Source organism: Polypterus senegalus, chromosome 13 (genome assembly GCF_016835505.1).
Source record: "Polypterus senegalus isolate Bchr_013 chromosome 13, ASM1683550v1, whole genome shotgun sequence".
Taxonomy (NCBI): Eukaryota; Metazoa; Chordata; class Cladistia; order Polypteriformes; family Polypteridae; genus Polypterus; species Polypterus senegalus.
The window spans coordinates 155,236,502-155,263,153 of NC_053166.1; the positions used below are offsets into that span (position 1 = coordinate 155,236,502).

Below are 26,652 nucleotides of genomic sequence, written 5' to 3' on the forward strand. Positions count from 1 at the left end.
TTTTTGGGGGGATCCTCAGCCTCCCATTCAAAAAAAGTCTGATGAAGGCATCTCCCAAAAACAAACTACTAACTACAAGAACTTGAACTGATTAATGGACGTTTGTAAGGAAGATCTGTGGATTGATGTTCCCCTCTAACTCGAGCCGTAGACCCTTTTATTCATATAATTATTAAGTTCAAGGAATTACTAATAGTCTTACTTTGTATTCCAGAATTCCATGTACCTAAACGGAAGCAGCTCTCTCAAGGAAGTCCCCTGCGGTTCCAAAGCCAGCACTAGTAGCACCAGGATAAACCGACTGACCTCTGGCTTACCCTCTTCCTCCTTCCAGAACTGTCAATTGAACAAAGCAGTCAGCATCCCGACACCGAAAAAACCAAAGCTGACATCCCACATGGGCCAAACAAAGCCGATGCAACCAGCTTCATCCCACCTCAACTTTCATAACAGCCCACTGGACAACTTGTACCGACCTGGTCCTTCCTCTGTCAACCAGTCTCCGTTCGCCTCTGCAAAGTCTACCTCAAAAGCTACATGCACTGTGACACGGGTCAGGGACATGTCTGACAACAACAACAACCTTGTAGTGAACGGCTCTCGCAAGCGCAAGGCCAACTGCCTGGTCCCGTATATGGAGGACTCCTCCGATTCTGATGAGGATCCCAGCTCACGCATGGAGAACGGAACTCCAAATGGAAACGCAGGAGCCACCTTGCCACCCTCAAATGCTGCTTGTCCGTCTTTGAACTCTGAAAACGCCTGTTCTGGAATCCCGTTCTGTAAGGGTCAACTGAACGGTTCTGCCATGCTGGACGGCGAACGCAAGGCTGAGGCTGCCAGCTGCACAGTCGTCTCTGCAAGTCACACACAGAATGGCATACAAGAAGCGAATGGCCTCGGCCACCTTGATGAGGTAAGGCATTCCAAGTGGGCCTGGGTGTACTGTCCTTGAAAATGATACTTGAATACAAGACGGGTGGAAATCTGCGTGAATGACAGCAATTCAGAAACAAGCAGCTTTAAAAATTTCGGTCAAAATGGTTTTTTTAAATGTTGCAGAATCTTGGCCAAGCCCATAGAAGCAACATGACGAAATCTCATAGCAGCTCCTTACGGTGCAACTGGCACATAGTGGCGGCCTCCATGAAGTGGGTATCTGAAGGGCGGCGGGCTTTTCCCAAAAGGCAGGAGTTTCTAAATCTCATGGTTTTTTGAAATGTGATGTCAGTTTTCATAAGTGGAATATTTTCATAACAATAGCCCCAAGTCCACTGACCTTATTTCTTCAAACATTTTGCCGTTACTTAGTGGCACTGTCACCATACAATAGGACCAAAAACCTGTCCACTCTTAAAACTGGCCAACACCAATCTTGAGCAAAAGCTAAATGCAAATCTTGTTTCCTGTCACTTTTCCTTAATTAATATTTTTGTTGGACTCATTCTGATATGTGCATTTCAAACCGGAGGTGTACTTGCAGAGATAGGATTAGGAAAAAATCGGAAAGTAAATTGTGGTTCTCTGTACAGAACCCAAAAAATTACAATAAATAGCCCTAGCAATAAACTGAGATGTAAAATGCCAACGTTAAAAAGTTCACTTGAGCTGCCGCATGGCCACACTTTCTGATGCTGCAAGTTGGCAATCATCTCAGGGCGGCACATTTCACTCTGCATGAGTCAGTACAATGAACAAAAGAACAAAACTCCCATTGTGCGCATACCATAGCTGATTCTTTTGGGGTGGGTGGCACCTTTGTGTACCACCCCAACCCAACCCTGACTAAACCCTGCCAACATTTCAAAACTCAACCAAATGAATGACTGAACTTTAAGACAAAGAACACACAATTCGGGATGAACTGTGTGTTTTGGCAAATCATAAAAAATGAAACCCAGTAAGGGGGGGTCGGTTAGATTACATTAGATAGCACTTTAGTTAGGTTGTTTAGCTTTTTTTTAATCAAATAAATAGATAAAGTGAAAGGCACTATATGATAGATAAAGTGAAAGGCACTATATTATATGATCGATAGATAATATGAAAGGCACTATATAATAGATAGATACACACACCGGAGTGACTGCCAAATAACAAGAAGATTAAAACGCTAAGAAAACTTCTGACTTGGCAGCCCCAGTGAGGCGCTATGCAGGTATACTGCTGTTGGTATAAAGGAGCCCCCGTTGCATTTCTTGACACACTTTTGTTGGCTGAACGTCCTCAGTGTTGGTGCATCAGAGAAAGGATGTAGAGCGTTGTTCATAGTGGCAATCAGTTTTGTCTTCATTCTCCCCTTTGTTGCGACCTCCAGGTGGTCCAGAAGTGCCTTCTATAACTAAGCCTGTGCTTTTGATCAGCATGTTGATTCGGTGGGCCTCTCTTGACATGATGTTACCAGCCCAGCACACTACACTGGCCCTCACAGAGTTGTCGCAGATATCAAGGATGTCATTTCCCACATTAACGGAACACAGTCTCCTAAGGAGAAAGAGCCTGCTGTGCCTTTTCTTCTATGCTTCTATAGTCCACCCTGTCACTAATATGGAACCCCAAGTACTTGCAGGAGTGGACCACCTCTACATCCACTCTCTGTAAGTAGCCACCGGACACAGAGGCTCTTTGGTGCAGTGAAATTCAATAAGCAGTTTTGTGGTTTTGCTGCAGACCGTTCTCTCCCCATGACTCCTCTCCTCTGTCTGATCCCACTTATCAATAGATCCCATGAAGTGCAGCATCCTCTGAGGATTCCTGCAAGTGACTTGACCTTCTCTTATATTTTTAGTCAGAGGTGTACAGAGTGAAGACAAAGGAGACCTCGGGCCTGTTCCTGGTGGTTGTCCAGTGTTGCTCACATATATATCAGAAACACAGACTGTTTGTCTTAAACATCAATTGTCTGTCGGGTTTGCATCGAAGTGACATGTAAGTCAGGTTTTAAGGGAGATGTGCAGCAGGCTACACCGCTGAGTATAAAGTATAAATCGGCTTTTAGTTGCACACTGTTGCCCAGTAAGATCTTTAAGGCTTCTTTTTGTCTTCCACAGCCTCACTAAGGTGCTTATTCATCTCTGTGCGGTGTGGCATACTTATGATATGCCCGTGAAATTCTATGTGAATATGAGACCTTCATTTGGTCCTATCAAGCATTCATTAAGGATATTCGAGCCTTAAACTAAAGTATGCAGTACTGAGAGACGCGTCCTCCATCACTTAGTGAAGTTACTTTAGGAGGCCACATTACAGGAAGGACCAACGCCACGGTGTTACTGATACTTCTGGGGAAGTTTGTTTTAAATTCAGTGCCGTTCAGTTAGATTGGGTGTTTGAAGGAAATCAAAACCATGGTGTACAAAAAAATAATCTGGGGAATGACGAGGACCTGTGACTGCTTAAAGAAAAAAAAAGGCAGAACATTTACAGTAAAAATGATTTGGTGAAGGTAAACTGTATTTTTTTAATGTGTGTGTGTGTATATATATATATATATATATATATATATATATATATATATATATATATATATATATATATATATATATATATATATATATATATATATATATATATGTGTGTGTGTGCGTTGTTATAATTATTATATTTTTTTATTTCAGTTGCCTCCAGCCTGCAAGGGAATAGCAGACTCCATTGAGGACATCACAGGCAGCGTGCTTAACCACGGATGCAGGTAAGGGAGGTTCCCTCCTCGCAGTCTTCGGGCATCGTGAAATTCTGCTGGAATGGCACTACACAGTCCACCTAATCTGACACCCCCTGTGATTTCTAGACATGTTAATTGACAGGCTCAGGGGACAAGATCAGCAACTGCAGTCATCAAGTTTGATGTCCCCTCCGCCTACAAGCCATGTAATGCGCCACCGGCTGTCAAGAGTTTTCAGAGCTCTGAGTTGAGTTGGTTCATCTTCCCACTTCAGTGTGTAGGACGATTTGCAGAAACACAAGTTTGCTGTTGATTTGCTACTCGATCTGCAAAAAAAGGCAATTAAAGATCGAGCAAATTAAATGTGCATCTCTTGGCTGCTATTGCAATTTAGTAACGATAAAGGCATCTCTGACTGACCAGGTTATATGGTTTTTTACTTTACACAATGGACTAAGGTGGAATGGCCGTGTTATCTCACAAGTCAAGAATTTGAGCAACAAGGTGTAATTGCAGACTGCAGTACATATGAGGCCAACATCATGAAACGCCCTCAACGTCAGTCCGTCACTCCCATCGCATTAGACCAGGGGTGCCCAACTCCAGTCCTGGAAGGCTGCAGGTTTTCATTCTAACCCTTTTCTTAATTAGTGATCTGTTTTTGCTGCTAATTGAGTTCTTTTGAATTCATTTTAATTGACTTGGGTTTTAAGAAATGTTTTCCTGAATTTCTTCCTCATTCCTCTGAATTGCTTAATTTCTTATCTTAAATGGCACCCAAGCAGAAATGAAATGTGAAGTGAGGGAGCCAACAGAAGACCAGCCAAGTCAGGGCCTCAAACTCCAACCAATTTCATTCCAACCAGCTGCTTAATGAGGTGCCGATTCTTGTCACTAATTAAACTCGTTCTTTAATTTCGTGGCTTGTTGCTCCTCTCATTGTGCAATAGAGGACATGTCCGACATTGTGGATTTTCTCTTTTATAAGAGAAGATCAGCATTCCTGAGACCTTCCCCTTTCATTATTTCTAAATACAGTATGATGGTCACAGTTTGCTGGTCTTGTTTTGGCTCATTTTGTATCTCATTATTGTTTGGCTGCTAATTAAGGAAAAAGAAATAATGAAGGGGTCTGAGTCTTCAAGAACAAGTCAATTCACATTAGTTCAAAAGAAGTTCATTAGCTGCAAAACCAGGACACTCATTAAGAAAAGGGTTAGAATGAAAACCTGCAGCCACTGCGGCCCTCCAGGACTGAGTTGGGCACCCCTGCATTAAACTCTGGTTAGCATTGCGGTTAGGGTTATCTGACTCAAATGGCGTTTCGTGACTGGCGTTATGGCCATTACCTGACCTGTGTCGTTGGTATTTGAGCCTGCGGTTAGACCCTTCTCACTTTGAGTAGCTTTCTTTGTTCCAGTTGTCCGATTCCAAGCCCCGAGTTCGCTGGGCATTTACATGGAATTTCAAACTCGGAAATTTGCATTCACCATCTGTCTGGTAGCAGCACGTGAACACAGCCGTAGCTTGATTAGCCTGTAGCTGCCTGAAGCCCCTCCAACAGGGCGTGAGATGAGCTTAGTGATTTCTGTTCTCTTTACCAGGATTGTGCAAAGACTGACATCCACAAATTCTTTTCTTGTTTTTGCAGCATGGAAGACTCCAAACCCAGTCTCCAAGCCCCAGGATCTTCCTCAGAAGCAGAGGCTGCAAACTCGACGGTTGAGAACAAGATGATTCAGAATCCGGAAAATTATTCGGCCGAGAGTTTCTGCAAACTCGGTGTAGAAGCTGCAGGAGACAAAAGCTCAGTGGCAGGCGAACAAATGGGCATGAATGGTTCTTCTAATAACAGCTGCTCCCCAGGCAACACTTTATATGTTAATCAAGTTGAAAACACACAAGCCCCCCAGAGACAGTGTGAAAAGCTGCCTCTGTGGCAATCTGAGAGCCCTGGGCTGGCTAGCCATCCCGAAAAATGTCACAACGGTGATGTTCAACTGAACAGGAATGACTCTGTGTCACTCGTTCATTTACAAGTGGACCCGGGTGCTAATGGTGACAAGGTAGGCCAACACAAAAAGCTAAACCATGTCATCCATAGTGGCATCGACTGCACCGGTGATCACTTGCCGATTGGCCGTGCTGCAATCGATGCTTCAACGGGGAGCAAGGCGTCTTTTGGAACGGAGATGCAAAGTAAAGAGAGTATGTACTCGGTGGCTTTCTCCATGGAAAACAAAGGCCAGTCGCCATGTAATATGGGCAGGCCTTCATGCAAGCAGATGGACAAATGTGACCTGTCAAGGCTTCAGGATGCCCACATGGCAGATCGCAGCAAAGTTGGAGTGATGAACGGCAAGAGCCCTTGTCAGACGCCAGTAGCAACCTTATTCTCCAAGGACAGGTTTGTCCAAGAAAGAAGCCGGAGAAGCCGTGACAGGTCGAGGAGCATTGGAAGGAGCCGACTGTCAGAAAGAGACTGCTACCCTGTGTGGAGAGATCGCCACCGAGAAGGGGATCGTGACTGGAGGTGGGACAAGTACGGCTATCGTGACAGGGAGGCCTACCACTGGCCCAGAGGCCACTACCATCACAACTCTTACAGAGACTGGCCTCCGAGAGAGACTTACTACTACAAGCCACGGTGGAACGAGGAAGGCCGTAGGAAGGACAACGGTTACAATGACTACGTGAGGCCAGGAGGTCACCACCACAACACGTACCACCATTACAGTCGTAGCCGGCAGGACTCCTGTCGGTCACCTCCGCACACCCCCTTCAACTCTGAGCGCTTTCAGGACAGACACGCTTATGTTTTCGGCAACAGGAGTTCAGAGCACGGCAGGGAGTGGTCAAAGCATAGCCGGGAACGGCCGGAGAACAGCCATCTCGGGCACCGGCGGCGGCACGACAGCAGCGACAGCAGCAGTGACAGCAGCAGGGACAACTTGGAGGGCAGAGGTGAACGGCGGAGTGGCTCCCCAGAAGAAAGGCGACTCAAGAAACACAAGAAGTCAAAGAAAAAGAAGAAATCAAAAGATAAGCAAAGGAGTCGAGAGCACCGGTAGGTCTGAAAGGGGGGGACCCCACCCTGCGGACCTGGCGGGCGCTTTGAGTCCTGGCCTGGCAGGAGAAGGTGGTTTTTTTTTTTTTGTTCTTTAGATGGTGTACGTTTTTATAACTGTAACAAAACTCTCCGAAAAAGAGAGAGAGAGAGAAAAAAACACCACTAGAATGCAATTCTGTAACATTACATAGAGGTTGAAATAACTGTGATTTCACCTGGAAAGGGTTAAACCTGAAAAATGTGATTTTATATAAGCAAATTAATGTTTCACAATAACACTGAAAATGTACATTTTTATCAGGCTGGATAGAGAGCCTTGTGAAGTGTTTTATACAATGTAAAAATACAAACCAGAGAAACTTTGTTTTATTTAATATTTTGTGTTGAGTCAGAAAGAAAAACAAAAAAAAAAAGAAGAGGATCGTGTTTCCATCCCACATGTGGACAGACCACCACTGTCAAGAAATAAAAGCCAAAAAAAAAAAGGGCAGTCATAAAAGCAGGGGTCTTGGCTTCTGCCTGAAAAAGAAAAGGGGGAGAACGGACAGACGGACTGAACAGGGGAACACGACAAAGACTGCGTCCAAGAACTTCCTTCCAGCAGGCCAGGTGCGTCAGGGTTAGGCTTAGGGATTGCAATGCCTGCAAAGTGCTGTTCTCCTTTCTCTCGAGCTGTAAAAAGGAAGTCGTTTTCTGCCCAAAACACAACTCTGTAAATAAAAAGATGTACATACTGTATGTTCTGAAACGGGGCAGAAAATAAAAGAGGGGCGTTTGATGGTGCTGTTTCACGCCTTTTCACCTCCATTAATTCCAACGGACAGCGTCGGAGGAAAATGATTTGAGACCTACAGTTTAGTGAAGCCTAAGTGACCCTCACTTTACATAGAATCACTTTGGTGTGCCTATAGAGCACCGTGGGGTGATGTGCAGAATGAAACGGTGCTCTTTATAACGTATTCATAACAACATTTCCATGTCCATCTTTGTTAGCCAACAACTTTTTAACGTAACCTTCTCAAATCTATTTAGCCTGAGGGGCTGACAGAAAACATCAGAATCACAATCTGGACGAGAAGAGGCCGCTCGGCCCAACAAAGCTTGCCACCCCTGTCCACTTAATGATCCTTCCAAACTAACATCAGGTTGGGCTTTGAAAGTCCCCAAATTCATCCCGTCTACAGTACCACACAACGTGATCACTTATTCCATGTGCCTGTGGCTCTCAGTGTGAAGAAAAACTTTATAACATTTGTGTGAAATTCAGCCTTCAACAAGTTTCCTGCCATGTCCCCGCGCTCTTCATGAACTAATTTTAAATTCACCGTCTCGATCCACTGAGCATTGAGGAAGGAAGCCAGGAAGACATGGGACGTCTCAAACTGACTGGTGAGTCACGAAGTTGGTGGCCTTTAACCTCCTTGCTGTTCACCCCAAAGTGGCTCATGGGCGGTGGAGTCTATGCAATGACAGTTAAGCCCAAGTGTCTCTTGTGGGTAGTCGTAGTGTTCGCAAGTAAACGGTTATGGCTGAACACACGCGGGCCAGAAATCTGCTGCCATCTTGTGGATAAAACTGCATTCTGCTGCACAGAAACTATGACTATTTCTATGTGTTTTGCAATATGGTAACTCATCAATATGCAAGAGTGGGCTTGGAGTCAACCAAAACACACGTCTTCATAATGTCCGAATAAACTGAAACTGAACCATCAGCTGAATGAAGTCAAAGTGACGATTACGCGAGTTGGTTATCAGACATTGACAAGGACAGTCAAGCTGATACATACGCTCAAACTGCTGTGATAAGCCTGGTGAATTTGTTCGCATGAAGCTTCAGCTGTGGCATAAAGGTAAAATGACTACAATCAAATGAAAGACGTCTGCTACCCGAGTACCATTCACAGTGCAGAAACTCTCAAGGGTCATGTCAGGTTGGAGGGGGGCATATGTGAAAGTCACTAAGCCTTGTGCTCTGGCTGCCTGTAATAACACAAGGGGCACATCAATCATGCGGATCAGGCACTGCCATTCTGCCATCTCATGTGCAAGCAACAAAAAAAAAAATGAAGACAAGTGCACAAAGCAACACAACTCACGGATTGTGAGATCGGGCTTGTGTGTTGCCGACTGTCTGAAAACACGTCACGTGAAGAACAGTGGACAGCAGACAGACCTTCCCTACTTTATTTATGTTGACGTCTTCTACGTTTCTGTTACACGTGATAACACTTTTTCTTGTTGAAAAAAATGTCAACGTTTTTGGCTTGTTATTTCATTTTAACACTAAGGGGACTACGAAGGATGCGGACGGACGAGATGTTAGCTAAACAAGACAGCCTGATGGACTGAACTGGTCACCTCCCGGTTGTGTTAAGGCACTGGTTTCCTAATTAGAAGACGGTTCTTTCCGATAATGAAATGTAGTATTTAACTGTATGACTTGCTAGTGCTTTTATTCATCCAATGCAAACTTCAATTCCATTGTAGAGCAGGGGGTCCTGAACTCACGGGCCTGGAGGGCTGTGGGTTTTCACTTTAACCAATTTCTTAATTAAAATCCATTTATTTGCTTGTAAAAAATTGTTATTTTAAGCTTCCTTTTAGTTAAACTCGCATGACACTCCTAACCCGTAATGTAATGTGGCCTGTTGTGTTCTTGAGAGTGACTCCTGAACATGGTCAAGTCACGTCACGTTCTTTTCTGTCCGGCTTCTTCGGACTTACCGGTGCGACAAACCCCCACGTATGAGATATCACTTGACTCGATGTCTGGTTATGCAAGATGTCAAACATTTTGACCCCTTTGGCCCTCTAGACCTAAAAATCCCTTGGCCATTACTGGACATAGTTTGTACCAGAAATGACACTCTTATGTTAAATAGGAAACCAATAGGTGTCTTCAACAAAAATGATCAGAAGTTGCGTGTGCCACATTAGCCAAACCCAGAGCTTCAAGCCTAATGGGGTGTTTTTTCGTTAAATTTACTCCTTTTCACGAAACTCTTGGCAGTTGCAACAGCGCTAAACCTGTAAATATGGACTAAGAACACATTGGCGTGGGATCAGGCTGAGCTCATAGCACACTGCAACGGAGCCCCACGCATTCAACTCAGATTTTGAAGGGAATGGTGTCGTTTTCTTACTCCCCCCTTTAGTGTGCGACTTCTGGGGAGAGGAGACGGTGACTCAAAGGCACCATTGTGGACGGACTTGGTATGAAGAGAAACATTTCCGACCTCGCGGGTCTCTAGTGTATGTGCCACCTTGGCGCTCCTCCTCGCTTAGTAAGCTTTTTCTCCTCAAACATTTCACCATTAGTCCTATACTCTTAACACCCCTACCAGAACTGTTCACCAGTTTTCCCGTAAAGCTCCCACAGTATTGCCTGCAATCCCAGTACAAATTAGTTTTACTCCGAACCCAAACCCACAAAACAGAGCAGCCAGCCAGAGTGGCGATTCCTCAAATCCACTCAACTTGTTTTATTAGCTTCCAGTCCCTGATTTTACACAACAGGTCTCCGTCATTTCAACACAACACATACGATTGCTGCCTTCCGCAGCCGAGTCCTGTAGGACAAGTAGCCCGGGCTCAATGGGATCTCGGGGAGCAGTGACACGACATTAGGCCAATGGAGATACCCCTTGGGGTTGAGGTGCCTTAGAGATTCTTACTATAATGAGTGAGCACGCCGACTCCTTTGTTCCAACGCTCTACGGCCTGTTAAATGAACAAAAAGGACAGACGTGGTGTATTTTGGTATGGTGCTCCCATAAGCACATATATGAGGCGCCCCACCATAACAATACATACCCAATGCATTGGCTCTTTCCACCAGAATGGAGATCCTCACCACTTAGTATCATACGCATTTCTCCACACTCAGCACTGCAGACACAAACATAATAAATACTGACGTGGCCGGGGTCTGCAGGAGGTGGCCACCCCAAGACGTTGTCTATCAGGATTTACAGAGAGGCATCTGCCCAGTACAAGTGCAGAACACATGCATTAATACACAACTGAAAAGCTGTACAATATTTACATATAACTTAAAAGAAATTACACCTTTTAACATGTCGTAGTACATGAATTAAATATACAATACTGCCAAGGGCAGGCTTTGGCAGCTCGGAATGCTAGCAACACCTCTCCACTGCCAAGCTGAAAATGGAGTGAAGAAATGGAAAGAGAGGATCCAAGCGTCCAGTTCAGCAGATCCTGATGGGAGAGCCTCGTTCACTGGCTTCCTGGTACACGTCAGGCCAGCTGATCCAAGCTGTTGCTGCTGCTAAAGGGGGATCTACAAGGTCCTGGTCGAGCAACATGGCCCCCAACCCATCCACATCCACCACTGCTGTCATGAAGGAGGGGATGAGGGTTGCTTTTTTTGTTGTGTTTTTTTAAGAGCACTTGATGCTTGTTTTCAAAGTCCTTCAGATTTCCTGCACATGCAGACATTTTCTCGCAACAGTCCTTGGTAGAGGGACAGGGGGAATGCAACGTCAGTTACCCAGCCCCACGGTACTCGAGGCAGACGTGCAGGATGGACAGCTCGATTTCTTCCTGTCACGTTCAAACTGCCTGGCATGGGCCAACACTTACGCGGACACCCCTGTACCTCAAAAAAAAAAAAGGAAAAAAAACCAGAACGAGCTGCTGGTCTCTCCTTTTTTGCCACCATTATTTTTTGTTGGCGATTCTCCTCTTCCTTGTAGCCAGCATATCATAGAACGGGTCCCTGCTGATGCTCGCTCTGCAGATTAACAAAGGAGAGACAAAACAAACACCTCAGAGTGCAGTCGAGACTCACGGAGCGGACGAGCAGCACACACACACACTCTCTCTCTCTCAATCAATCACACACACACACACACACACACACACACACACACACAGTCACTCACTCGCTCTTACCATTCTTCTTCTTGCCACCAGGGGGCATCAAATTGCAGCTGTTAAGTTAGCTCAGAATTTAAACACACCAAAGGTTATGTCACCTTATGCCACCCATCCAGTGGTTTTTGGTCGTAGACTCCATTTACAGAATCTGAGCGCGGGGTTTCTTGAAACTTTTTTTTTTTGTTGTCACAAGCCAATGTTGCCCCTTTAGTGTCTTCAAGACGGATTCCTTGTTGAACGACCAGGTGATTGTCGGAGCACTTTCCACCTTGGAGAATCGTGGACGATCGTCAGATTCTGTGTGGAGAATCGTGGACGATTTTGTATACAAGTTGGTTAAAAATTTTGTATGTCTTTATTTGTAAGCTAGACATACCAATTGTAATTTTAATGTTTCATTAGGCTTGTTGTACTAACTAACCAAACCCAGAAGAGTCTTTTAAGACTCGGGATGTGAAATTTATTGCAGGGTTGAATAAGTTGACTCAAACTGTTTCGGTAAGGGTGAGTTAGTGCAGGACATTCTATTGAGACGTCCCTCACAGGAAGGCCATAAAACTACCCAAACAAATGGTATGCAGCACTTGAGAGCAGGTGTGAAAAGGCAGTGTATGCACCCACTGGTCTGAAGTACGGTTCTTTGGGATTGATTTTGGGTCAGAGGCCATTCTGTACCATGATGCCCTGTTGGTCTAAAGATTTGGACAAGCATGTATAAAGTTGGTCTCTTTACCCCTCTCTCTCTCTCTCTCTCTCACACACACACACACACACCATGGCTATGATGAGAACACACTGAGGAGCACATCTCGGCAGCCATACTGAGGCAGGCACGCCGCCTGTCCTGAAGAAACCTGATAAGAAACGATTTGACTTGACCAGAGACATTTGAGTAACTACAAGTCTGTAGTTACAGAAACTACACATCTAGCGTTTATCAGGTTGTACGGATGCCAATAATCACATGTACACCGCTTCCTTATTATTTTATGAATATTATCAATAATACATTATTAGAGTATGTAACTTAAGTCCTGCTTTTTCTTTTACTCTAATTATCAGATGTAGAAGGGAAGGTGGGGAGACGTGCTTAAGTACAACACCTTAGAAACAGGGGTAGGCCTACGGGATTTGAGGCGTCCTGATAAAAATCTACACAATAAAAAATACAAAAGGGAAAGAAGAGTCACAGAGGACTCAGATAAGACATAACAATGATCACTGGGGGATCGCTTAATCAACCCACCGTGACCCACCTTGCAAATCCTCCGTTAACATCAACTTGCAACTCAACAGTGGCGTCCAAATAATTTAAGAAATCCAGTCTTCGCTAGTCGGAGGCTGTCATCAGCACACTCCTGTGAAGGCCAGTTGTCTATTCTAACATGCCTGGCAATTCACTCCAACTACGCTACGACTCTATCTAACAAAATTAAAACAGGTTTGATTTTGTCTTTAGTTGTAGAGATGGACTGTGCGTGCATGAGAGCTGACAACCAATGAATATTCATCAGGATCCAACAAGGCACAGAATGCAATGAGTAGGAGTAAGGAACACAAAACCTCACAAACAATATAGGGTGGTCCAGATCTAATTACACAATTTTAATTACGCTATAACCTATTAAGTTTACTAGCAAAATAGTCGCGCTTCGCAGCGGAGAAGTAGTGTGTTAAAGAAGTTATGAAAAAAAAAAAGGAAATATTTTGAAAATAACACAACATGATTGTCAATGTAATTGTTTCGTCACTGTTATGAGTGTTGCTGCCATCAAGGATTTGATTATCATTATTTCTTTCAATCAGGTTCGTATTTGGAGGATGTGTTGTGTTCAACTTACATTCCGTGTTTGTCAACCGTTGTAAAGATAACAGGTTTCCTTCATCGAAGTGTTCACTACCCAAATCGCTACTCGTGAATCTAAGATATTTAACAGGCATTCCCAGTATTAACTTGTGGATTTGCCTGCGAATATTTAGCGGCATCGTCTCTATGAACTTGTGGATTTGCCTGCGAGTATTTAGCGTCAGCGTCACGAAGTTGTTTCCATCTAGCTGCATCAGAAAATATACCACGATGTCTGACACGCCTCCTTTTTACTGTTTTCTCACAGCTTGGATTGCTGCTGTCATAATCGGTTTGAGTTGCATGGTTTGTTTCAATTACGACAGTATTTGTAGGACTTGTGTTGAAGTAACATTCGCCATCTGTCAAGCGTTATAAGCATACAACCGGCTTCATCGATAACTTTGCATCCAGCTTTTGAGAGTTGAAACATTCATAAACATCAAAGTGTCCACTACTCAAATCGTCACCTGTGAATCTATGATGTTTAAGAGGCATTGGCGGTTTTCCAAAGGTGTAAAATATAAATCCATTTCGGTACACTTGAAAGGGAAGACTGAACAATTCAGTGGCAGCCATCAACTCACATGCAGAACCATAGGTGAAGGGCTTAAGCATTTCACTCTTCTAGTGCTCCTGTGTAGTCTAATTATCTCCTGTACCATCATCAGTCCACACCTTGAACCTGTCCCAGTCATTCAATACATAGGACACAATGTTCCTCCGGATATCAAGAGTGAGCCTGATATGGCCGTGCAATATGTAACACAGAGAATGGAAAAGGCAGGCGGCATCTATGGGCATGGAAACCACTCGGTAAGTGACAGTTCTTTGATCGATGGTGATCACCTCGATAGACCTGTTAATGGGGGTACGGTTGGAACGGTAAAGGAAATGGGTACCTGAACAGTAAACTAAGTCTAAAATACCTACACAATAAGTATAAGCGTAATAAACAAACAATAAAACAGCAGAGAAGCTGTGGATTAAATAAAAAGGCTGCAGTTATCAGCAAGGAGACAGAAATACCGTGGTGAAGCAAGGAAGGGAATGAAGAGACCAGAGCAACGGACGGCCTTTAATGGGCAGGCAGCCAATTACGTGGGAGGCGTAGGGATGGGGGACCCAACGCCGCCTCACACAGTGACTGAGCTGCAGGCTATGAAAGTATATATGTATGTAAGTAGGATTCAGTTATGACCATTACGCGTAGAATTTCGAAATGAAACCTGCTTAACTTTTGTAAGTAACCTGTAAGGAATGAGCCTGCCAAATTTCAGCCTTCTACCTACACGGGAAGTTGGAGGATTAGTGATGAGTGAGTCAGTGAGGGCTTTGCCTTTTATTAGTACAGATTACATAGAAAAATCCTGGACCATCGAGAAATGTGCGAACTGACGACATGAAGAATCATCTTCGTGCCGAGCTGGAATCGTCTCCGCATAAATCAAAGTCATCCACACGACCTGCATAATTAGATCTGGACCACCCTGTAGAGAAGCACATCTGACTGACGTCTCATATATTAAGAACCACAACATAATGTGGATGGGGTAAATGTTGGGGTGCAAAGGCAAGATTGTGGCTGAAGTCGCCACATCTGTTAACCCTCTGTACAGCTCTGGCTCCATCCGGCAGAAAGACAAAGGGGTGAGGATGACTGTGCAGGAAGGTCAGCACGCAGTTGCTAAATTTGACACGCCCAATGATCTATATTCATGCAAAGTGACACAGCCCAGCACCGAAATCAGCAACCGCAGTCCACAAGTCTGAGATACCCGTCGACTAGAAGTCACATTGGCTTTCAGAGTGTATCAACCTCTCAAAACGACAGTTTTTAAAATTCATTCAATATACAGCACACAACTCTCTCTCAATTTCAGATTCTGATGAATAACAATTTCTAAATATACATTTTATTTACACTAAAACAAAACATGTAAACATATTATGTCTAGAAAAACTATGAAGATGATCTGTCAGACGAAGAAATACAAAGAGGTGTGGGAATGTGACAAGTAGCTTAGAGGGAGAGACTGATGACTTTTTAAAAATACACGGAGAAGTTTCATGACAACGTTAGGAACCAATCTAACCAATCCAGCTGTACTATCTAATCGGCTTCCAGTCTTTGTAAAATGAATTTTGTACTCATGTTTCTCAAGTCAGCCCCCCTTTGCAATAATTCCTGTGTAACATCAAAGGACCACAATAGTCCTTGCCCTGAGCTAATTTTTCATTGTAGTTGATGGTGGACGTTTGACATTGCTATCCGACTAGACTGGCTTTATGTATGTTCATTATTCATTATAATGCAGCTTTACATTAAGTGGCCCTCTAACTCTTGGATTTAATATTGCAGCTTTCCTTCATTCCCAGTGAGATACTTCAACCATGATGTTGTGATCGAGTCCCTTAACATGATGCAGCTTTTTGTAAAAGAGCAGGCTGACAGTCTCTGTCTTAAAGTCTTGAATGTCTATAGTTTACCGTGTCCTCACTGACCACCTAACTCTTCTATTATTATTATTATTTACTTATTTTTCTGACGCATTTATCAAGGAGGCTTACAGTGTTTTTTTTCTTTTTTTTTCCTTTTTTCCAATTGGAGCACAGACGGGTGAAGTGACTTGCTTGTGGTCACCCAGTGTCCATGGTGGGATTTGAAGCCACCACCTCAGGGTTTGGATTGCACCACAATGGCTGCCTTCTAACGCAGCTCTAAAGTTTCATTAATGTTGTTCACCAGCGAATATCAAAAGCAGCTCTTCTAGTCCAAGCTTTCTTGTTAAAAGTCCTGCTTTGACATATGAAACTCAATACCAATCCCCCAGCATTCAGCTCTGTCAATTGTTCCATGTCAGTCCCTGTTCACTTAACCTGCACAATGGAGCACATACTCTTCTGATTTTGTCAGACTGTCATTTAATTTTAGTCAACTCTTCGCGTCTTTGCCTCATGTGTAGCTTCAGAAGCTCTTTGACTTCATGTCTGCCTGGACATTAACTATTTTACAACTATTTAACAATTTTTTTACTTACCACATGTAGTTTGTAGTGAGGGCCAAGAAAAAGTTTTAATCTCATGCTTGTGTACATTTCTGATGTAATAGGGTTGTATGGTGACCTATGCTGGACAACAGCAAACGTTATCAAAAACATCATGTGTGCGTCATAATCCACGTGTCAAGTCATCCAGTGGTATGCTCACTACGTCCTAAACATTTTTTTTACTAAAATATTGTTAACTAAACCACCTCTGGAAGACGTTCTCGTGAATGAAAATGACACATGCTAAGAAGGGAGTGAGTATTTGAACTGTAGACACACCGTTCACGTTTATTTTCATAGTTTCAGGATAATTTAGCAGCAGTCTCCAAAACTGCACGGGTGAACTGACTTTCTGCTTGCTGAGGCGTCACAGATATGCAGGAATATGAGGCAGATTCTCGTCCTTCAGGCCTGTCACACTGACATCACATGTGATGAAGACCATGGAGTGGCTGCTGCTTCACCACCTGAGGGTACAGGTCCGCCACGCCCTCGACCCTCTGCAGTTTGCATACCAGGAGAAGGTGGGAGCGGAGGATGCCATCATCTGCATGCTACACCGATCCCTCTCCCACTTGGACAGAGGCAGTGGTGCAGTAATAATTGTTTCTGGACGTTTCTAGCACCTTCAACACCATCCATCCTCTACTCCTTAGGGACAAGCTGACAGAGATGGGAGTAGATTCATACCTGATGGCACTGATAAAGCTTTCCCTTGATTTCCTTTGCCTTTTAATCTTCAGTTTTACACTTCCCTTAGTGCACTTTTTTTGCTGATATCATGTGATGTGCAATGTTAGCAAATGGGCTGGACTCCTTACCAACAAATAAGGCGGGGAGGCAGGTCTACAATCCAAATGTTTGTTCGCTTCTGAGTGTGTCCCATTTTTGTTCACATAAGCGTTTTTCTGGAGTGGATTATTTAACAACATAGTTTTAGTAAAAAAAAAAAAAGATTATTTGTGACATTGTGAGCATACCTCTGAGCGACTTGATAAGTAGATTATGCGATTCAAGTAACATGAGATTTTTTTCATGGACATTCTGATATTGTTGCTGTTGTCCATTGTTGGTCGCCATAAATCCCTATTACATCAGAAACTCTGTGATCTCCATCCATCCATCCATCCATCCATTATCCACTGCTTATCCGAGGTCGGGTTGCGGCAGCCTAAGCAGAGAAGCCCAGACCTCCCTCTCCCCAGCCACCTCCTCCAGCTCCTCTGGGAGGACCCCGAGGCATTCCCAGGCCTGCCGGGAGATATAATCTCTCCAGCATGTCCTGGGTCTTCCCCGTTTCGAACTCCTCACCCTATCTTGAAGGGAAAGTCCAGCTACCCTGCGGAGAAAACTCATTTTGGCTGCTTGTAGCCGCGATCTTGCTCTTTCGGTCACTACCCAAAGCTCGTGGCCATAGGTGATGGTAGAAACGTAGATCGACTGGTAAATTGACAGCCTCACCTTTTGGCTCAGCTCTCTCTTCACCACGGCGGACTGTTGCAGAGCCCGCATTACTGCGGATGCCGCACCAATGCGTCTGTCAACCTCCCTCTCCATTCTTCAGTCACTCGTGAACAAGACCCTGAGATACTTGAACTCCTCCACTCGAGGCAGTAATGTGTTCCCAGCCCGGAGAGAGCATTCCACCCTTTTCCGGCTGAGAACCATGGCCTCGGATTTAGAGGTGCTGACTCTCATCCCTGCCGCTTCATACTCGGCTGCAAACCGCTCCAGTGAGAGCTGGAGGTCACTGTCCGATGAAGCCAACAGAACCACATCACTCGCAAATAGCAGAGACGAGATTCTGAGGTCACCGAACCAGAACCCCTCCGCTCCTTGGCTGCGCCTAGAAATTCTGTCCATAAAACTTATGAACAGAATTGGTGACAAAGGGCAGCCCTGGCGGAGTCCAGCCTCAACAGGAAACGAGTTTGACTTATAACCGGCAATGCGGACCAAGCTCCTGCTCCTTCTATACAGGGACTGAATGGCTTGTAACAACGAGCCTTGTACCCCGTACTCTTGAGGCACACCCCACAGGATGATTTGAGGGACACGGTTGAATGCCTTCTCCAAATCCACAAAACACATGTGGACTGGTTGGGCAAACTCCCAAGCCCCCTGCAGGATACTGGCCAGGGTGTAGAGCTGGTCCAGTGTTCCACGTGATCCCCATTCTTTACAAAAACATGAAATTTACAATTTTTCTTGGCCATCACTAAAAACTAAATGGGGTAAGTAAAAAATAAAAAAAATATATAAATTTTTGGGTACAGTATCTCTTTAAAATACCTTTTAAATATATAACAAAAGTCAGAAAAAGGAAAAAAGTCCACATTGTCTCTGCAAACAGCTGAAGGGGATCTTACTTACTATTCTCCTCTTAATCCAAGAAAGGTACTTACATTGAGACCTACCTAGTATGAAATTTAATTCTGATATTTAAATGTTTTCTAAACATTTCATGAAATAGTAAAATCTTTCACTCTTAAAGGGATTACATTTTTAATTTTGTAATCTTCAGGAATCTTGTTTGATGACTTTTGTTTTTTTTCTATCAGTTTCAAAATGGTGTGCACTGTACAAAAATGTTCAGGTTCATGGGGACTAGAGCCTATCCTGGAAGCACTGGACTCAAAGCAGGAACCTTTGGACAGAGTGCCAATCCACAGCAGGCACCAAGTCACCCAGCGCCAATTTTTGATTGGGGTGGGAGGAGGGGGTGTTGGGCGGGTGACTAGTGTGCTTGAAGGAAATCCCACTGAGCTATTGGCAGAATATGCGAACTCTACTGATGACAAATGTGCATTGAGTTTGAACTCAAGACACTGAGTCCATCAGGAGTACTAACTGCTGTGCCACCATAAATTAAATATAGATAATAAAGAGTAACTGAGGCGTGTTATCTATGTTGAATGGTGAAGAAAAAATTAAATGAGTCAGCTCAATGATATTAGCCAATGGGAGAAGAAATGCTGACATGACAATGCACAGGCTAGTTAAGATTCTACCAGCCTGATTCCTAGCAAAAGTTTCTCAGATGATGGGTGAAAAATGTTGAAAAGCATCAGTGGATGATTTTTATACAGCTATGCATACAGCTGATTTTTTTTAACTAAATGTCATAAAGTTCTGTTGTATAAAGTCTTGACTGTAACAGCAAAAAGGCAAAGGAATAAGCAGTGAACTAAATATGATAAAAAATATACGTTGCATATTCATTCAAATACACAACACTACACAACATACATATATTTTTAATTATATTTACTTTCCTGCTCATTCTTTTTTCTATTTGGTGCTTTTGAAAATAAACAGATGAGATTTCTACCTATAGCCAGGTGACACAGCCATGACTTTAACAACAGCAGGATGTTGACATTTTGCAAAGAGGTGACTGCACCAGTACTCAGCTGAAGCTATAGAAATGAGGATTACTGGAGTGGAGTGGGCATCAGCCAGTAACTTCTGGGTCTTAAGTGCTCTGCTTACTTGATGGACTTTATCCACTCCTCTTTCTCGTCTGGCGTTGGAGCAGATATCCGATACACCACATGATTGCCCTCCACGACCCTTCCATCAGCCTCTGTTTTACATGCCTTGATTACCTGGCCCTTGTGGTTTGGATTATGAAGTTCAAAACAGTTCTGAAAATTAATGAACAAAAAACAAAATTCAGAAATTAATCATTAACAAAGCAAAAGATAGAGATCTCTGGGTATGTGCCTTAGTTCTTATGTGCAGCTGCACTAACAGAAATAACAGCAGCCAATACTGACTGCACAGAAGCCTCCAGGAAGAGGCGGGTAGCAGCATAAAGACCCAGCATGACTACCATTATATATATTATAACATATAAAGATTATGTTTGTGCATAGAACATTAAGCGACTTTGCCTTTGCAGTGCTGTGATCAGTGTGATCTTCCATTAGTAACTAATTCATTGTTTTCCAGTGCTATACCAATAGTGTAACTTAGAGAAAGGAGGTAAGAGAGAACTAGTGGAGCCCCCATTTCGAACTGAACCCATCCAATCCCCTTCTTCCAGTTGGTAAAGTATGTGAACTGATGAAGAGGCACAGCGCTTGGCTTTATTTATTATGTTCTTACAGGCTTCCTGGGATCCTCCACTTCCCGGATGCTGAGATTTTCCAGAGGGATAATTCCTCTTGGTTCCTTATCCTTGAGAAACACAAAAAACACCAGCATGAAATTTAAAAATGCATTACAAAGTCATGTTCTACTGAAATGAATTACAAGAGACAACCTATATGGAATGCTGCTGGAAAAGCACTGCTCATTTACAGTACATTGTATGCTCAGTCATGTAGTTGACCGGTTTTAAAAGGACTACCAGCTAATGAAGCAGCTTCTGTAAAATACATCAGCAGGGTGATGGCGTATAGTGGCTTTTACGACGGCAACAACCAATGCTATGTAGTCTAGGAGCCCATTAATCATTCTAACCAACTGAAACCTTGTGATCCAGATCAGTTCAGATATCATGCTGTCACAGGTGCTGCCAAGTTGGGCTGGATATTATAAAACACTGCGTGTAAATACCAATATTTTTCCAGTGTTCACTGTATGTAACAGCATTTATAACAGGCAGTGGATATTATGAAGAGTTGTATAAAGTGTTTCTGGTTGGGGTCTACCAGTAAATACTATGCAATATTACTGTCAAGTTTAAAAACATTTTAAAAGTATTTTAATACCTTGCATACACACATAGCCATATTAAATGTATTCTTTCTTTCACTAACAATAGGAGCCTTGAATAGTCTGATAGATGGTTCTAGATATGTTTGTGATACAAGAAAGAACAGGGGCCTTACATGTGATTACATCAAATATAAGAGAATACTTGTGCACTTACTTACAAACAAAATATAAAGGATTTTTTTTGCCTAAACAGTGTTTCATTGCTCATTTACCGCTCCTTCCAGTGATTTGGAGCTTTTCTTATATAGTATATTTTCTTGCTTTGAATCAATCATCAGGCCAAACTGCAGAAAGTATTTATTATATTGTTCACAGTCCAGCAAACTTGTGATTTTTTGGCACAAAAAAAAAAAAACAGCAAGCATTCTATAATACCAACATGGCTTCAAACAACAAATGAATAACAATAGGAACAAATAATGAAAACAAGGTCAACAGGATCTTTTTGAAGAAGTATCACCTAACATATACCAGAAAGAGAAGCTTACCGTCGTGTATTCAAAATAGTACAGACAGTTATCTGTCAGGATGAACCACCGTCGCTTCCATGTCTTCACACGACCCCCTGGGAAAGAAAATGAGATTGTTAACTCTAGGGCCAATAATGCATAATTCAAGAAAATGATAGCAGCAACATTAAGTATGGTCAGCTGGAGCCTGGTCATTACAGTCATTTGGGAATCCTACAGAACAGAAATCCTAATCCTTTTTCTAACGAAACTCAATTTAGGCATGACCCCATAATGAGCTAGGATGTGTGGTTGTGAATTCTATGGGGTATTACTAGCCACGTTTGCACGGACTGATTTTCCCTTCTATGTGAGTGCATCTTTTTGTCAGTCTATTATTTTATGCACAACCTACAAAAACGTGATAATTAGGTAGCCAAAGGAGTTGCAGAATTCACATTTATTGCCAATATTTTTTGTGTACCCATCACGGACTGTACAGTCATATACATCAAGACAGGGATGTACTGTGGGAGCCTTTAAAACAATCTGCACACTACAAAGATATAAGCTTCTCATGGGACAAGGATTGGAGGGCTTTGGGTGCTTAGGTTGGAGGTTCCCTGCTGACATTTTTAAGATACCCATGTAAGTAAACACTTGCAACTCTGCAAATGCAAGACCATTGGCATCAAGCATGTGGAAAGGTAGTGGAAAAAAAAAATAAAAATAAAGCCATCTACACTTTACATTAGGGCTTTCAAATCAAAGACACTCAGTCACAAAAGTGACTTTGACATCAACTTATTTGCACTTTCAAGTTCATTTTCAAATGGTTTCCTTCAACCCACAGGTTAAAAGTCGCTGTTATAAGCCTGGTATAAAATGTGTAATCTGATATAAGTACAGTGGGTATAGAAAAGAATCCCCCCTTTCGAAATCTTCCCATTTTTTTGCTTTACAGCCTTAAATGAAAACACACAAACCAGCTTTACTTACTCAATGCAATCTGTAACATCCAAGTGAAAGATATCACAGCTACAGTTCAGAAGAATTTTAAAAAATAAAAAAGAAATACTGAGATGAATAAAGGATCACCCCCCTCCTAAACTCAATCAGGTGTAAGTGACCATAATTTCTGGCTTCCTTCCACCTGTGGTCAATTATAATGAGTGTGATTAGTGAAGCTGTTCCTGAAGCATTCATTTCCTTGCTTGGCAGTGCAACTGACAGCAAACACCTGACTATGGGTGGCAGGCCTCTTTCAAAGGATCTCAGGGATAGAGTTATGGACAGACATAAGGCACGAGATGGAAACAAAAACATCTGAAAGGCTTTATCAATCCCAAGGAGCTCGGTAAAGTCCATAATAAAGAAGTGGATCCAGCTGTCCCTCCAAACTGGATGGAAGAGCAAGGAGGAAACTGGTAAGAGAGGCTACCAAGAGGCCAAAAGTCACTTTGAAGGAGTTACAGGATTTTATGGCAAAGAGTGGTCATTGTGTGCAGGTGACAACAATTTCACAAACACTCCACATTTGTGGCTTGTTCGGGAGGGCCACACTTCTCAAGAAAGGCACATTTGAGCTTTGCCAGAGTGCACCTTGAAGATTCTGATGCCAAGTGGAAAAAGGTCTTCTGGTCAGATGAGGCCAAAATTTAACTATTTGGCCCCAATACCAATGCAGCTCACCAACCACAACACATTATACCTACAGTAAAGCATGGAGGTGGCAGCATCCTGTTGTGGGGTGCCTGGGGCTCTCATTAGGATAGAAGCAAAAATGGATGGGGCAAAATACCATCAAATTCTTGAGGAAAACCTCTGCCAGAAAGTTGAAGATGGGCAGAACGTTCACCTTTCAACATGACAACGACCCAAAGCACACAGCAAAATTGACTACACAGTGGCTGAAGGAGAAAAAACGTGAATGTCCTGGTATGGCCCAGTCAGAGCCCAGACCTAACTCACACTGAAAATCTGTGGAAAGATTTGAAGATAGCAGACCACCAACGCTCACCCTCCAATCTGACCAAACTTTGAACAGTTCTGTAAGGCAGAGTGGGGGGTGGGGGCAAATATTACTCAGTCTAGATGTGCAAAGCTGATACAGAAGAATCCCAACAGACTCAAGGCTACCATTAAAGCAAAAGGTGGCTCAACAAAATGACACTGACATTGGGGGTGGGGGATCCTTTATTAATCTCAGTATGTCTTGTTTTTGATTTTTTAGAATTTTTCTGAACTGTAGCTGTGATATCTTTCACTTGGATGTTATCGGTTTCATCGAGTAAGTAAAGCTGGGAAGAAATATTTTTTGTGTGTGTTTTCATTTAAGGCTGTAAAGCAAAAAAGGGGAATATTTCGAAGGGGGGATTCTTTTCTATACCCACTGTATATGACATATAATGAAGGCAGTGGGAAGCACGACTCAAAACTTAAAGATCAAAGAGTGCTCAAAAAATGGCATTCCAGTCCAAAACTGGGCAAAACAGCCAATAGGACAAAAATGAAAAAATGACTATTTTTTGGTTAACCGGAATATTTTACATTGCTCTTCAGTTCTGATGTCCCACAGGCTCAGAACCAAAGAGTATGTTTGAGCAAATTGCTAAAAATTATACTAATACTGAAATTTATGGCTACGCCTGCCCATTTTTTTACCATAATGTCCAGGAAATTTTTCAGATTTGTACACACAATTTGTATGTCCACACTACAGTAAAAGTGCTGTTAAGAATTCAACATGCAAAAATGTTTATAAAAATAAACAGCTGCTTTTCAAACCAAGACATTTTACATATACAAGGTATGAACATGAATAATGCACAAAATGTTTATGCTGGATATAAAGTTTATACAGTTGAAAACATTTCACTGTATTGTATTCCATCAAGTTGTTTTGCTTTGTCAAGCTTGGCAAGAAAATAAAAAAAAAAAAATCATAAATGTCAGAAGCAAATTTCGCCAGTAAGGAGACATGGTGGAGGATGGGATGTGTGCTGGTGAATGCATGGAAACATCCCATCTCCTCTTAAAAAAGATACAGCAGTAAATGACCCAAAGCAAAATGAGACAGAAATGTACGTATGGCCAGTGGGCTCAGTGACACCTACTGGAAGGGACAGAATGAACTGGACTAAGCAGGAAATGGAAAGCAGCAAACTTCAAGCAACTTAATTTCTCTTTGATGTCACCAGTTGTAAGACCTTCCTTACTTTTATTTATTTATGACAGCTACTGTATGTGAAGAGAACAGAAATGGAAGGCATTCCTCCATGGTTAAAAATGTTAAAATCCTCTGTCAGACGTGCCGTGGGGTTATCTTGGACACAAACATCTTTTTGTTAAAATGAACTCTTGTGACATCACAGTGGAACTACAAGTGTTGCAGTGTGGTAAAAAATAGGAAACCCCCAACCCATTGGACAGAAACTTGGAGACAGCTGATGCAACACTTCTGCTTAGCTCATAAACCTGCTGACCTGGCGATACAGCTGACCTCCAGAGTGAAGGCAGTTACGTGCAAGGCTCAGTAGTGCATTCTTCAATAAATAAACCAAAAACAAAACAAACAAAAAAAAAACAGACAAACAAACCAACCAAGGATGAAAAGGAAAAACAAAGAGGATGGGGGCTGGATGCCATCTGAGTACGTACCTCCTAGTGTAGAGTAAGCAGAGACAGCCAGTCACAGAACAGAAAGGTGAGAGGTCATAGGCCATAAGGAAAACAAGAAGGCACATTTAAACCACTTCATAAAAACAAGCAAGAACAAAAACAAACAAAGAGAAAGTCACAAAATAATATGGGGGAAAATAAAAGACACACAGAAATATCAAACCACAAGAGAGGTAAGCAGACTGCTTATTTTTGAGGAGGGCTGTCTGGCGAAAGAAAAGCACATGATCATTAAAAAGGGACTAAACCAGGTTGAGTGTTTTTAGCTTTTGAATTAGTAAATGTTAAAATGGACATAGAGAAATGGAGTGGGGTCCCAGACTACTTTGGGCCAATCAATGTTTGCATTTTACATTGTGATGTCCTATTTATATTCCTTATCGTAAGGAAATTGCACTAAACTACATTTTTTAACATCAAAGCCTTAAGATTTTAAAGGAACAAAAGCAAATGGAGACCTTGGTGGGGTTACTTTGAACTACCAATCAACACACTTTCTGTGGAGGAAAACAAAACATGTTGGGCAAACGAAAATAACGTGAAGATCAAAGCTGCTACAAAAGAAAACAAAGCACTATAGACCTACTGTATTACCTTTTTTTTGCCACAAACAGAAATTTGTTTTACGGGCAAGTGTGAACTTTTCTGTCGCTGCAGCTATGTCTTCCAATGTGTGCTGGTCTATCCTTCTCCTCAGCACTGAATGAGCGTTGCAGGAATCTTACCAAGCCAAAAACAGGTTCAGTCTACTGGAAAGTGGCAATGTGCGTGACTGCTTCAGTCACGTCAGCTTAAAAAAAACTTTACCTAGCTAGCCTTGATTAGTAAGTGCCAAACAAAGAGATATGATGGTTTCCAAAACTGGAAATATGCTTGTGTGCCTTTTTGACAGCAGAATAATGTGACAACTGCTTTTAATTTTGCCCTTATTGTCTTACTTTTGTCCTGTTGTGATCATACTTTGCATGGAGTGTGGCTCTAGGTCTTGCCTGTGTCTTGGCTTTCTGTAGATACTTTCTGTAGACCAAGTGTTCTGCACAAAATTACCCACTTGGAGGTTTTGTTATAAAAGGAAGGAAAACAGTCTGGGCATGCATTACCATCAAGGCATTATGGAGACATCCTCATAGTGCAAATGTTTAACATAAATCAATTGTCAAGCCTACAGTAACTTAACCAATAACTTAGTGACAATGTACATAATGTGTAAACCTGTATTAAACTAAATCATCTGGACAAGTTTAGCCAGCAAGATCAGTCATT

The 26,652-nt window shown here is 42.6% G+C and overlaps 2 protein-coding genes across 4 annotated transcripts in view; one reads left to right on the forward strand and one right to left on the reverse strand.

Moving 5' to 3' along the window:
• The window catches only part of usp42 (ubiquitin specific peptidase 42), a 36,374-nt gene extending 29,266 nt beyond the window's left edge, over positions 1 to 7,108 (forward strand). The window contains exons 15-17 of the mRNA XM_039775011.1: positions 215 to 916; positions 3,618 to 3,691; positions 5,316 to 7,108. Coding sequence (XP_039630945.1) covers positions 215 to 916; positions 3,618 to 3,691; positions 5,316 to 6,735 — 2,196 coding nt within the window. The 3' untranslated portion in view covers positions 6,736 to 7,108. The remainder of the gene's footprint in view (positions 1 to 214; positions 917 to 3,617; positions 3,692 to 5,315) is intronic.
• A 3,082-nt stretch (positions 7,109 to 10,190) lies between these two features.
• cyth3a (cytohesin 3a) overlaps positions 10,191 to 26,652 on the reverse strand; it is a 65,142-nt gene continuing 48,680 nt past the window's right edge. Inside the window, exons 10-14 of one of the 3 annotated variants that reach the window (XR_005636195.1) lie at positions 21,748 to 21,826; positions 20,645 to 20,716; positions 20,027 to 20,181; positions 10,550 to 11,492; positions 10,191 to 10,456 (exon numbers count right to left, since the gene is read on the reverse strand). Coding sequence is in view for 2 of the 3 variants with exons in the window: in XM_039775013.1 (XP_039630947.1) it covers positions 11,420 to 11,492; positions 20,027 to 20,181; positions 20,645 to 20,716; positions 21,748 to 21,826 (379 nt within the window). In the remaining variant the exon portion in view is untranslated. Of the gene's footprint in view, positions 11,493 to 20,026; positions 20,182 to 20,644; positions 20,717 to 21,747; positions 21,827 to 26,652 lie in introns of all 3 variants that reach the window. The other 2 variants (XM_039775012.1, XM_039775013.1) reach the window with 2 other exon arrangements.